We start from the raw sequence: 13,983 nt of genomic DNA on the forward strand, positions 1-13,983 counted from the left end.
TCTGCCAGTCGTGCCCAGGGTACACAGGTCTTCAGCCTTGGATCATGACTGATCTTTGCTTTCAGACACTAATCAAACATATTTGGTGTTTTGGCAGCCCTTCAGCTGCTAATGTTTCAGCTTAAAAATCCTGGAACATCTTCAATTGCTCACCTCCCTCCCTCTGCCTCCCTGTAACTACTTTCCCCCAGCTTTCTGCTGGTGGTGGACTGATCTGATGTGGTCCTGTGGAGAGCAGGTACTTTTCCTTCTCTTCTCTTCAGAATCACTTGGCCAAGAGCCAGCTTCAGGCTCTGGTAAGCCTCCCCCTCAGAAGATAATTTGGAGGCAGAAAGGAACTTCATTATCTCATTTAATATCCATCCAGCAGATTTATTTACTCTATAGCTAAAAGTGTCTGGGGGCATAGAGTGGTCCCTGATCAGCCCATTTGTGGAAGTCAGATGTGAGAGGGCTCTTCAGCCCTTTATTGAGGCAGGGGCTGTGGGATGAGGAGCCCTTGAGTTGGGTTATTGCAAACACAGTCTTGGAGATGTGATCTGTGCAAAGTTCAGCTTTTCTCTGAGCCAGGAAAGAATTTTGCATGATCTCAGGTTCCTGTGGTAATTATATCAGCAAGAAGAGAAGCATCAGTATTAAAGTGAACAGCAGGCGTCTGGCTGGAACTCAGCCAGGCAGAATCTAGAGGACCTCTCTTGACCAAAACAAAACAAAACAAAACAAAACAAAACAAAACAGGCAGGTCTGAGTGACCCAAGGACCCACACACAGGCAGAACTGAGAGTGTTTGGGCTGGCAATTCAGGCCGCTTTTTTATTTTTCCTGTTGACTATATTCTCCACTACCTTCCCCCCGCCTCACCCTTTCTCTTCCACCTCCTCCCCTTTCCTCCTCTTTTCATCCTTCTTCTCTTCATCGCTTCCTCTCTTCCCTCTCCTCTCTCCCCTCCTCCCCATCTGCTTATCCTCCCGCTCCTCTTTTTCATACTTTTCCTCCTGGTCTAATGCCCATGTTCTAAAGAACCCAGCCTCCTAGACCAATTCCCTGTTTTCCAACTTCCCTCTGCAAACACCCATTTCAACCACTAGGGGCACTGCCCTCTTTCTCCGCTTTCCAAGACTCTAGAGTGTCAACAATTTGGTTCACTGAGATGCAAATGTAATTCAAATATACTTTATTCACTACAATTTTAAAATATGAGAGGGAGCACTTTTGGAAGATGGGTTGCTATAAAGCAAACTTGTCCAACCTGCGGCCCACTGGCCACATGTGGCCCAGGACGTCTTTGAATGTGGCCCAACACAAATTTGTAAACTGTCTTAAAACATTATGAGACTTTTTTTTGCGAATTTTTTAAAGCCCATCAGCTATCCTTAGTGTTAGTGTATTTTATAGGTAGCCCAAGACAATTCTTCTTTCAATGTAGCCCAAGGAAGCCAAAACACTGGACACCCCTGCTATAAAGTTTAAAATACAACAAAGCCTAACGTCTTAACCTTTAGTCAGATATTTTTAATAGGGTAATTAAAAAAATTGGAAGTATGTTTTGAATTGCATTAACCTATCTTCACCTTACTATCTGCCAGCTTGTTTCTGTCCCCCTATTAATGAATTCATTCCTTTAGCAAGTATTTAGCAAGCATCTGCCATGTCCATCTCTTATGTGCTAGACACAGAGCTGGGCCCTGGAGACTTAACAAGATACAAGAATATGGTCTCTACCTTAGTGACCTTATGGCCTAGCATAGAGGACAGGAGTTAAAGGTGCTATTGTCACAAAATTGCCTTCCCCTCCCCACCTTGCAAGACCCTCTGTACTAGTACACTTACCAGTGACTTCTTGTGTAAGGGCAACTCATAGTCACCCTGCCTCCCACTGGATGGTGAAGCCTTGGGAGGCAAGAAGTGATCACGTCTTATCCATCTTGACCCCCCACACCCATCCCAGGGCAACTACGATGACCATGTTTGAGCTTATGACTTCAAAATCATTACCATGAAATGCCACGTAAGTGAGAAACAGTGCAACACAAATGATTACAAATCAAAGCAGTATGGGAGACTGGGGTTCAAATCTTGGCTTTGCCACTTAGTGGTATGTGACTCTGGTCATTTTTGGTGTTTCTAGTCTCAGCTTTGCTCATTTTTAAAATGAAGGCTAATAATTCCTAGCCTAAGGGTTTGTATGAGAGATAAATAACTATTAAATGATATATATTGAAAATGCTTTGCATTTCTGGCAACACTTGTAAAAACCTATAGAGATTAGTAACATGGGTTTCTACCCTAGAACTAAGTGGCTAGTGGGTGGTAAACAGGGTGGTACTGAAGGGTTTCAGCCTCTATGATAGGAGGTTTTTCAGAGTATGAGTTTTTCATTAAAAAAGGAGTGACAACATTTACCTGGATAGAGATGGGGGTTAGAAAAAAGCCTTCAACAGTAGAAGTAGCGTTTGAATTGACTGTTAAATGAATGTTAGCTTTTCAGCTGGTCATGGAGTCGAGGGAGAGAGGATGGGGTAAGGGCGAGGATGGCATGGCCTCCAGGCAGAAAGTGCAGTGTGTGAGAGCCAGGTGGGCTTGTTGGCTTGTAAGTAGTTAGGTGGTGCTGGCCAGGTGGCCTGCAGTGAGAGGTAAGGCTGAGAGGAGGCAGGGACAGTGAGTGCAAGACCTACTAGAGTTGATGAAGGGGAGCCACTGAAGGGTTTAGGCTTCAAAGGGATGTGACAAAATTCTCCTGCCTTTGGTGATTGCTAATGGTGAGATGCAGGCAGGGAGAGCAGATAGGACATGACTGCAGTTGTCTAGGAGAGAAATAATATGGTCTGAATCAAGGTAAAAGCAGCATTGATGGTGAGAAAAAGGCAGGTGTGAGAGCTATTAAGAAAGTTGATGAGATGTCTGCACACCCATGTTCGTCTCAGCATGTTCACAACAGGCAAAATACAGAATTAGCCTAAACGTCCATTGAGAAATGAATGGATACACACACACACGCATGCACACACACATGCACACACCACACACATACACATATACACACACACCGTGGAATACTATTCAGCCACAAAAAGAAGGAAGACCTGTCATTTGCAACAACATGGATGGGACTGGAGGATATAATGCTAAATGAAATACCCCAGGCACAGAAAAACAAGCACATATGATATCACTTATACGTGGAATCGAAAAACGTCAAACTCAGAAGCAAGGAGTGGAATGGTGGTTATCAGAACCTGGGGGGTGGGGTGGGAACAGGGAGATATTAGTTAGAGGGTATAAAGTTTTAGTTAGACAAGAGGAGTACTTTCTGGAGATCTATTGCACAGCATAGTGACTATAGTGAATAATAATGTATTGCATACTTGAAAATTGCCAAGAGAGTAGATCTTAAATATTTTTGGCACAAAAACGTTGTAAGACGTGAGGTGATGGATTTGTTAATTAGCTTAATTTAATCATTCCACGATGTACACATATATCAAAACATCACATTTTGCACCATAAATATATACAATGGAAAGAAGGACTTCACTGGACTCAGTAGCTGGATTGAATGTAGGGATGGAGGGACAGGATGCTGTTTAGAGTGATGTAGTAGTTGTTCTTTTTTCCCACCCCAAGTCCCTTTGTGGGGCCATCCTCCAAAATGCCATGACTGCTGGCTGCTGACAATGCATTACTGCACCTCCTTTTGGAGAATTTGCTTGGCCTCATGAGAACTCCCTTGCTGGAAATGCCTGGGAGGCTAGGTACCCCTACCAGGGCAGCCCATGACCAATAATGACTGACCAATACGGGTATCCAAAAGCCTGGCCCCCTGCCTCAGTGTGAGACAGTTGTACCATTTATGTGCCTGAGTTCCCTCAGGTTAGGCAGGGATTTGGCTTATTCCGTAGCATTTTCTCAGTGAATCATTTGCTTCCCAGCTCAGGCTTAAGTAACTGGATGGACACTGGTGTCCTTCAAGATGGGGAATGGGGGAGTAGAAGGCCCACTTGTGTCAAGTTTATGAATGGAACTGAAGTGCAGCATGAGTATTTCCCCTCACAGAATGTGTTCACTAGACTCATGGAGCCTGGAGGAAGAAACCGCTATCTGTAGTATGTTTGTACTTGCAATTAGTTCTCTGACGAAATGCAAATGGACTGTTTTATCTTTGACACTTTGAGAAGATGGAGCAATGCCTGCTTCAGTGTCCAGCCTCTGTGGTGTCAGTGCTCGAGTAATATTGGCCTCATAGAGGCCTCTAGTCAAGTCCTGCCTTTGCCATCTGCCAGCTGTGTGACACTGGGTTATGTTACTTAGCCTCCCTGAGCCTTATATTCCTGATCCCCCAAATAGGGAAATAATAGCATTTAACTCAGGTGATAATTGTGATAATTAAATCAGATAATACATGTTTGTGTTTGTAATGCAGGCTGGAATTCCGTAAGTGCAAAAAAATATAAGTAATTCCTACAATGAATAACACAACGCTTTGACAACGATGCCCATTTGTGATTGTAAATGTCTCAGGCTTAGATTTACCTCATCGAAGTCAGCAATGATCTCATTGAGCAAGCGCAGGCATTCCACTCCCTGGTTATTCATTTCAGTCTGAGAGTAAAAGTCCGCAAATCCTGGGATGGAGGCAAACATCACCCCAACAGCATCATAGGATTGAGAATACAGCTCCTGGACAGAGAGACACAGAGGGCGCCAGAAATGGTCATCAGAGGTCGGTTCTGCAGTGATGCTTCCTGTGCACACGTGTGTGTACACACGTGCACAGGCACCCACAGAAAGACAGAAAATGAGGCTTGGATATCGTTATGTCAACAGTGTGTTTTAGTCCACGTGGGCTGCTATAACAAAATACCTTAGACTGAGTGGCTTATAAACAACAGAAATTTATTTCTCACAGTTCTGGAGGCTAAGAAGTCCAAGATCAAGGTACTGGCAGATATGATGTCTGGTGAGGACTCACTTTCTGGTTCAGAGATGTTGATTTCTCACTGTGTCCTCAAGTGGTGGAAGAAGCAAGGCAAATCTTTGGGGTCTTTTAAAATGAGGGCACTAATCCCATCCAATAGGGGTTTTACCTTCATGATCTAATCACCTCCCAAATTTCCCACCTCCTAATACCATCACCTTGTGAGTTAGGGTTTCAACATAGGAATTCTGGAGGATCATGAATATTCAGTCCATTGCACCACAGTCACAGCATCATCACCATATGGAATGTGATGACTGAAAATTCATGGTCTCCAGCCTCAGCTGGGGCCTGAGTTCTGACTGCCAGGTCATTCATTCTTGGTCAGCTTCCTTTTCTTTTCTCCTCAATGGCTAGTCCAATCCTTCAGATCTCCACTTAACCCTCTACTCTATTTCTCTCAGTGGATGATCTTACCTTTCTACTTCATTGAGAACATGGTGGTGGCTCTTGGTGGTGACTTACCTCTGTTCCAATCCTCATAGACTTGCCTGTTATTCATTTTCTTCTCTTTCACTTCAACTCCAGATGATGATGTGTCTGTCTTTCCTTCTCTTGCTGAAGGTCAATACTTCTACCTGATCATTTTATAACTTCTTCAGCAATTTACTTTTTCAATGATCCTTTTCTTTCTCATTTCTTTCTCCTAGCCTCCTCTCCCTGCTCCTCCTCATCTTCTAAGAGTCTCTTCTAAGAAAAAGAACAAAGTGCCCTGGATCCTGCAGACACTTGTGGCTATCAACTAGGTTCTCTTCCTCCTTGTTTCCAAACTTCTCAAACTAGTTACCTTCACTGCCTATTCCCACGCTCTTAATGCCCACTGGCATCTCAGACTGGAATGAAATGAACTAAGAACAGTCTAGCCTGCCAGTCAAAGTGGAAAAATCAATGTACACATGTAAGTTTATATCCTGCTGGACACCTGCAGATTGGTGTTTTTATTGATCACCCCAAGATCTTGATTCTCTTGACTTTTTATGCTTTAGTGATGTCCTTTGCTTTTCTCATGCCTGGCCCCTTTGAGAATGCTTTTTTTTTTTTTTTTTTTTGCTTCTCTTACACCTTAAATGTTGGTGATTGCTATGGTTCTGTCCTTGGCCCACTGAATGGTTCAACTTTACACACTTACCTGGTCCATCTCGTTTCAATAGCCATGTGCTGACGGTTTCTAAATTCCTGTGTCAAGGTTAGTTATCCTTCTTGGGCTTCAAGCTACCATGTCTCATGCTTGGTTGCCCTCATCCTCCTCCAATCACAAATTCCATAAACTGAGTGCATCTTCTCTCCAACTAAGCCTGTGTCTACTGCATTGCTCTCTAATTCACTTGGTGGCACCAGCATTGCCAAATCATCAAAATGAGAGACCCTTAGAGTCATCCTGACTCCTTCCCCATTGTATCCATCTTCAATAAATCATCAAGTTCTGCTGGGCTTGTTTTTGTCTTCTAAACATGTTTGCTCCTACCACTGTGTGTGTGTTTTTAAACATCGGGCTCTTCCCATTTTCCTTCTTGATCACTAAAATGAGAGCCTTCTACTGGGTTTCCTGACTCCAGTCTTGTTCCATTCAAAGGCATCCTTCACACAGCAGCCAGAGTGATCTATTAAAGATACACTATTGACCATGCCTCTCTCTATCTTAAATCCCTCCAATGGCTCACCATTGCCCTCAGGATAAAGCTCACACACTGAAGCATGACATATTTGCATGCCCCTGCCTCCACCTATCTCTTCAGCTTTATTGTCTGCAACTCCCCAGTTGGATATGTGCTCCAGAACACGGAAGCATTTGTACTTCTGTGTGCATGTGGTGTCTGATGCTGTAGGTGCTCTGCCTGCATCCTCTCACCCAGTGTTCAAGTGTCAACCCTTGGGTTTCTTCTCCGCTAGATGGTGTTTTTATCTGGCCACTAGAGGGCACTCTGCCCATGTGACACGCAGCCTTGGGAGGTGCCAGGAAATTAACACCCCTCAGAAGCAGCACTTGACCAATGCCAGTGGGAACTGCTGGAGAGTCCCGGCTCCCTCGCCCCTTGGGCCTGATAACTTTGAGGCATGCTCTCACACCATTTCCCTGAATTTCCCAGCCGGATTAAGCTCCAGTCGCCCACAGAGGTAACTAATCGGATGATGCATCATTTATCGGTTGCCTTCCTTCTCATTTTCCAAGCTACTTGTGTTTACTGGGACCACCGCTGAGTAAATTACTTGCATTCAAATCCTTGTCTCAAGGTTTGCTTCTGGAAGAGCCCAAACAAAGACACAAACCCTGTTCTATTTCACACTTAAATGCTTTTATTCCTACCGTCTGTCCCTGGGTGGGAAATGTTCTTCCTTCCCTGCAGTTAGCTTCCTTTACCAGGCTAGCTCTTGTTTTCTGCCTCCGCTAACCATTTAGAGACCACGACTTCCACAAGTCACAGAGGGGGTTTAGAGGCTGCACTTGGTGCTTTGCAGTGACCTCAAAAACTCTACAGTATAGCCCTTGCCACCTGCATTACTGTCTTAACATCCATTTCTTCCTTTAAGTGTGGATTCCATGAGGGCAAAAACCACATGCCATTCATCTTATTGCACTCCAATTATGTATCATGCGATTAGTAGTTTTTAGATGCCCCTATATAATGCACACCCTAGACAGTCTGGTCCAAGGTAAATACTCAAAACTGTTGGTTGATTAATGACTTCCTGACCTTCGTAGGAAACATGAAAACTTACAAATTGCTTTCATATGAATTCAATGATTTAATCCTTGCAATAATTCTATGAAGTCATATGATAATTATTCCCACTTTACTGATACAGGAAATGAGACAGAGAGGAGTTAAGTCATTGTTTTGGATCACACACTAGTAGTGGAAGAGAGGATCAGAGGACTCCCAAGGCCTTTCCCTGCACTACACATGTGAGTGTGCCTCCTCCACATGCATGCCCTAGGTCAGAGAAAGATGGTGTCACTGATTCATCATCAATTTCTCTTGAACTTTAAGCGTGGATTAATCTAAACTGATGCCTTCTTTAGTCCTTATCCAAAAGAGCACAGGCAGCTGATGACTGGTTAGGTAGGGCTGGGCAGGGTGGAAAGAGTGCAGATAGCAGTCAGGGAGCAGAGCAAAGGTAAATGGCTTTCAAAGGTGGATTTCTGTTTTCCTTGGCTTTGAACAATATGGTGATGCCACGAAGGAGCCTGACTGTGCAGCAGGAGTCAGAGATCCTGCTTAAGTAAATGTGCATCCTCCTAATGGCTGTGGTTTGGTGGGAAAGTCTCTGTTTACTGTATTACCTATAGTATTCATTTGCTAGGGCTGTTGTAATAAAGGACCATAGACTCTGTGGCTTAAACAACAGATGTTAGTTTTCTCACAATTGGAGAGGCTGGAAGTCTAAGTTCAAGGTGTTGGCAGGTTGGTGTTGTCAGAGGGCTTTCCCCATGGTTGCAGATGCTGTCTTCCCTGTGTCTTCACTTGGTCTTCCCTTAGGTTCTAGTCTCCTCTTTCTATTAGGGCACCAGTCATGTTGGGTTAGGTCCCCCTAATGACCTCAGTTTAACTTAATTACCTCTTTAAAGATGCTGTCTCTAAATACAGTTACATTTTGAGATCCTTGGGGTTAGGACTTCAACATATAAATTTTCGGGAGATATAATTCAGTCCATTATGCCTATATTTTTATTTTCTGCTTAGAAATAGGGAAAAAAGAGAAGATCCTACCCTCTAAAATTCATTGTGTAATTATGCAGTCCAGATCCCTTCCCACTTTGGTTTATGCCCTGTGATGTAAATGCCTCCATGGTATAAAATGGCAGGCAGCCAGGGGTGTCTTAACGATTGTTTGTCTCCCTGAATATTCTAATGAATGCCAGCTCCTCTCACACTCTTTTGTTTTTGTTTTTTGAGACAGAGTCTCACTCTATTGCCCAGGCTGGAGTGCAGTGGCAGGATCTATGCTCACTGCAACCTCCACCTCCTGGGTTCAAGTGATTCTCATGTCTCAACCCCCTGAGTAGCTGGGGTTACAGGCGCCTGCCATCATACCGGACTAATTTTTGTATTTTTAGTAGAGATGGGGTTTCACCACGTTGGCCAGGCTGGTCTTGAACTCCTGGCCTCCAGCGATCTACCCACCTAGGCCTCCCAAAGTGCTGGGATTATAGGCATGAGCTACTGTCCCCAGCCTCATGCCCTTTTCCTTAGTTTTATTTCTCAGTCTTTCCATCATTTGAAATATTCTGATTGCTTAAATAAAAATGTGATAATATCAGCTACTTTTTTGAGCACTTACTATGTGCCAAGCACAATGCAAAAGATTGCACATACATCATCTCATTTAATGTTTACCATGTCCCCATGAGACAGATACAAGTAAGACCCTTATTTCATCTATGGGGAAACTGGGGGATACAGAGATTAAATACTTTACCCAAGCCCCATAGTTGTTATGACGTAGAGCTGGAATTTGTACTGCTAATAATAACTATAATTATAGCAACAACAACAGCAGTAATAATAATAATGACAAGCAGGAATAAGTGACATGGAAATTGGAAACTGGTTTAGGTTTGTCCATCTGATTGGGTGGTCGTTTCACAGTGGAGGGGTAAGAAAGAGCTTGAAGAAATATGACCTGAGTTCAGATCTTGATTCCGTGGTATCCTACTGGAGGTTGGAGAAGTGGGAATAGGGTGGGCTGGGACTCACCCCTCCTTTCCATAAGAGGCTAACTGATGGAGGGAGTGGCTACAGGGGCCTGACAGTCAGTTGAAGACCAACCCCCCAACACAGACTCTCAGATAAGGATGGATTGGACAATGTGTCTTGGATCTGAGGCATAAATGGGAACCTTTAGCTCCTTCCTGTGAGACAGAGTGGGACTGAGCTAATTTGTCTATTCAGTGGCTGGCAGGGAGCCTGGAGAATGGTGGGTCTTTACCTTCTTGTGGGGCAGAAAGGGAAACCTGTGTTATGTGGCTTGCCATATGTGAGGAGAAGGTGGGTTCACCTTGGGCACAAACAGGTCCATGAGGATACAAGACAGATTGAGGTCTTTGTGGGTCTTTAGCACCCGGGCTCCACAATTGTCTCAAGGTCCAGTGACCCTGTCTTTCCCCAGTCTGATGGGGTAAAGCACCATAAGAGAGGGAGAGACTCCCTCCTCGGCATTTCCCCATAGGGTGGACGGTGTTAGAGGGATTTCCTCCTCAGCTGGTGAAGGCAGGAACGTGGGAAGAGAGGAGCGCTTGACCCCCACAGCTGTGGGCACATGACTCTGGGCAAGTGAGGTGACTCCTCTGATCACAGGTCCCTCAGCAGTTGATGACAGTGCCAGCTCTTGCTCTGCTTTTGCCCTTGGTGGCCCTGAGATGCTCCACTCCAGTTGTCTGCCTGCTCCTCTGTGCCATGACTGGCAGTGGCTGCTCACACTGGTTCCAGTAACTGCTTTTTCTCCTTGTCCCTTTCAGCCTGGGAGCCATCACAGCTTCCCACAATTGCTGAGCACAGTGGAATATTCATCTCCTCCTTATCCCTATTGCTTCAATTAGAGACCCAGCAGAAAAGAGGGCACACATTCAGATCAAGATGATTCAGGAAGGGTTAACTGATAAAGGGCTTAATTAGAAAGATGAGGGCAGGAAGTTGGGAAACCCTAAGAAATCTCCCAGAAACCCAAGGCTAGTGGTGGGAGAGCAGTCATCCCTCTAGGCTCAAAGGGATGAGAAGAGCCCAAAAGGAGTGAGCTCGTTTGACATTGGAGGCAGCACAGCAGTGGCCTTGGGAGGAGATACTAATTTCTGTGAAGTGACATAGCCAGCCTCAGGCAATCGCAAGGGAATAAATATCTTGACCTCACATTCCTCACTTCCCCTCATCTCTTACCCAGGGCCAGCCATTGATGATCCCTCACCTGGGTGCCTGAGGGCCAAGCAGGTCACAGATGTAACCCATGTAGATGAGCCCTCTTACCCGTGACCCCTCAGGAAGAGCAGAGAGAAGAGGTGAAGGGATTTTGAGGGGTACACGGAGGAGCTCTGGACAACCTACATACACTTTCCGAGACAGTCCCTTCACTCAACTCACTCCAGTGAACAGCCTTGAGTGTGCCATCTGTTTCTTGCTATTTTGGGCTTCAAAAATATAAAAACACTTTGTAAACTGGGGAGGAATTGATGAATATAGAAAAGCTATTATTGGTTTATTGTGATCTTCCTCTGGTTGGTCGAAGGTGTGGACTTAGTAGAGGATTTTGAACATGTGCATGCGCTCCGTCGCACACCTGCATATGTCAGTATGAGGACTGACGTCCTCTCTGCCTGGGGAACTATAGTCCGGTCCTTCACCTGCTCAAGCAACTCCAAGTCCTGTGTTGCTTATACCAAGTTAAGCCACCTCTCAGCATGGGAGAAACTATGTCTGAGACTTGCAAACCTTATTAGCATCCTTTCATGTCATTCAGGTCTCTGATCAAATGTCACCTCCTTAGAGAGAGCTTCCATGACCCTTGCTCTTTTCTGAATGTGTCCCCCAAATTCATATGTTGAAACTTCACTGCCAGTGGGATAGTATTAAGAGGTGAGGGCTTTAGGAGGTGACTAAGTGATAAAGGTGGAGCTCTCATGAATAGCATTAAGGCCCTTGTTAAAGGGTATGAGGGAGTGGATTTCTTCTTTCCGGCTCTTACACCATGTGGGGACACAGAGTTTAAAGTGCCATCGTGGAAGCAGAAACAAGGGCCCACACCAGACATGAAACCTGCTGGCACTTTGATCTTGGACTTTCCATTCTCAAGACCTGGGAGGAAAGACATTTCTGTTCTTTAAAAATTGGCCAGTATCAAGTATTTGGTTATAACAGCACAAACAGACTAAGATACCATTGTAAATACCCTTTCAACACTTTATTCCATTATTCAGCTACTTCTATCCTCATCAAATTCATCATTCTCTGACACTATGTTCTATATTTATTTGCTTCACTGTCTTGTCTTCCCACAAAAACACATGTTTCAGAGCATCAAGGCCTTTGTTGTTTTTTCACTGTTTTAACCCCGGTATTTAGAATAGCACCTGGCACATGGTTGGCCCTCAATAAATACTTGAGGAAGGAATGGTTGAATGAAGGGATAGGGGATGGGGCTGTGACTGGGAAGGAGTAGAAAAAATAGCAATGACTCACATATATAAAAAACAATAGCCAACAACCAGTGTGCATTTAAAATATGTCAAGCACCATGTAAGTGCTTTAGGCTTGATAACACATGTAAATGTAATGAATCAGATGAAGATGCAGAGTATGGTTATGATCCCTTTGTAGCACAACAAGGGGCATGAGGAAAACGAGGTCCAGAAAGGGTTATTATCATTTGCCATTGGTCATAAAGGTAGTGAAAGGAGGAACCAGAACTAAACCCACAGCACTGGGGTTTTGAATGCACCTGCACACGGCCTTTCTATAATGAAGCTGCCTTGCACCGGGCTGCATTGGGGACTTAATGTGTTGTTATCCGATTTAGCTCTGACCCCAATTCAGCAAGGTCAGTATTATTTCCCCTATTAATCAGATGAGGAAATGGACTCCAAAGAGTTGGGTAACCTGGCGTAGGTCACACAGCTAGTTAGTGACAGAGATGGGATTTATGCTGTGTGGACTCTCCAGCACCTGGGACAGCTGCCCTTGCTAGTGTCTTTTCAACAACTCCTCATAAAGCCATGATGAGCCAGTGGGTTTCCCGGGACTCAGAGCTAGCCTGCTTGACATTGATGAGATACTCAGGCCTGGACCTCCAGCTGGCTTTATCTGCAAGAATGTTCCTGACTGGAGGAAGTGAGTGCTATTCTAAGCCAAAAGCACAGCAGAATAGCAGAAGCTGCCAGAATGTTGGTGTGGGTAACACTGCCTTGGACAGAATGCTTCTGGGTATGAGGCCCTGTCCACCGCCTGTGTTTGGATGGTTTGAGTCATCCTTTGTCACAGTTTCCCTTCTCTGCATGTACTTACAGTGAGGTGGAGGGGAAAGAACACTGGCTTTGGTGTTACGCATACCTGGGTTTGGATTTGAGGTCACTACTCACTAGCTTTGTGACCATGGGTAAATTTCTTTCCTTCCCTGAGCCTCAGTTTCTTCATCTAGAAAATGGGGATAATAGTTCCTACCTCCTATTGCACATTGAATCAGATCCAAGCTACTTCAATGCTCTTCAAGACTTGTCTCTTTGTACTTACGATACCTTTGCTCTGGCCTGTTCTTTCCCTTAAAATATTTGGGTGCTTGTAGTCCCCCCAGTCCTTCTCAGCAAATATCCTATAGTATCTCATTTTTATGCCTTTGGCCATTTGGGCCTGTCTGTCTGGAATTCTTTTCCTCCACCTCCTTGACTGATTAACATCTGGGTCCTAGGAGGGTAAGAATTAGAATCATATTACAGTTGAAGAAACTGAGGCTCAGAAAACTTAACTAACTTGCTCCAAATCACACGCTAGTAAGTGGAAGAGCTGGGATTTGAATACATGTCCTTCTGGCTTAATACGTTGGGATTTTCCCACTAGGTCACATGGCCTTATTTGGAACACCTCAAAAGGGGTTAGAATCCAAGGAGGGAGAGAAAAGAGAGTCTGAGCTTGCAGCAATGACGGCACTGATGGCTCTCAGCATACCCCTGGCTGCTGTGGCCAGGGACATACACAAAAGTTACAACTAAGAAGTTATCTGGCTTTGCCAGCTGGAGGCTGTACATTCGGTTCCTCTTTGAGTGCGGTCTGTGGAATTATTTTCTAAAGTGTGAGGCCCACATTGATGCAAACAAGTCAGTTGGAGGCTTTGTGCATCACACAACTCTTCTATGTCAGCTGAAGATCAGCCATGAAGGCACTGCCACCTCAGGGATACATCTGGGAGATACCTGGCATAACAGGAAAAGGTGGTGCTTTGGGTGCTATTGTGGCTCCGTGAAACTCACAGATGTCCCCAGTCAGATGTTCAGAAATTTGTATCACAGTTCAGATCTGTAGCAAGAG

At 44.7% G+C, this 13,983-nt stretch overlaps 1 protein-coding gene across 4 annotated transcripts in view; it reads right to left on the minus strand.

Annotated features, from left to right (window-relative positions):
- The window catches only part of ADCY8 (adenylate cyclase 8), a 261,872-nt gene that overhangs the window by 15,658 nt on the left and 232,231 nt on the right, over nucleotides 1–13,983 (minus strand). For all 4 annotated transcript variants that reach the window (XM_055116960.2, XM_034966610.3, XM_008955471.4 and 1 more), the window contains one exon: nucleotides 4,531–4,677. In XM_055116960.2, the coding sequence (XP_054972935.1) occupies nucleotides 4,531–4,677 (147 nt within the window). The remainder of the gene's footprint in view (nucleotides 1–4,530; nucleotides 4,678–13,983) is intronic.

This window comes from Pan paniscus, chromosome 7 (assembly GCF_029289425.2).
Source record: "Pan paniscus chromosome 7, NHGRI_mPanPan1-v2.0_pri, whole genome shotgun sequence".
NCBI lineage: Eukaryota > Metazoa > Chordata > Mammalia > Primates > Hominidae > Pan > Pan paniscus.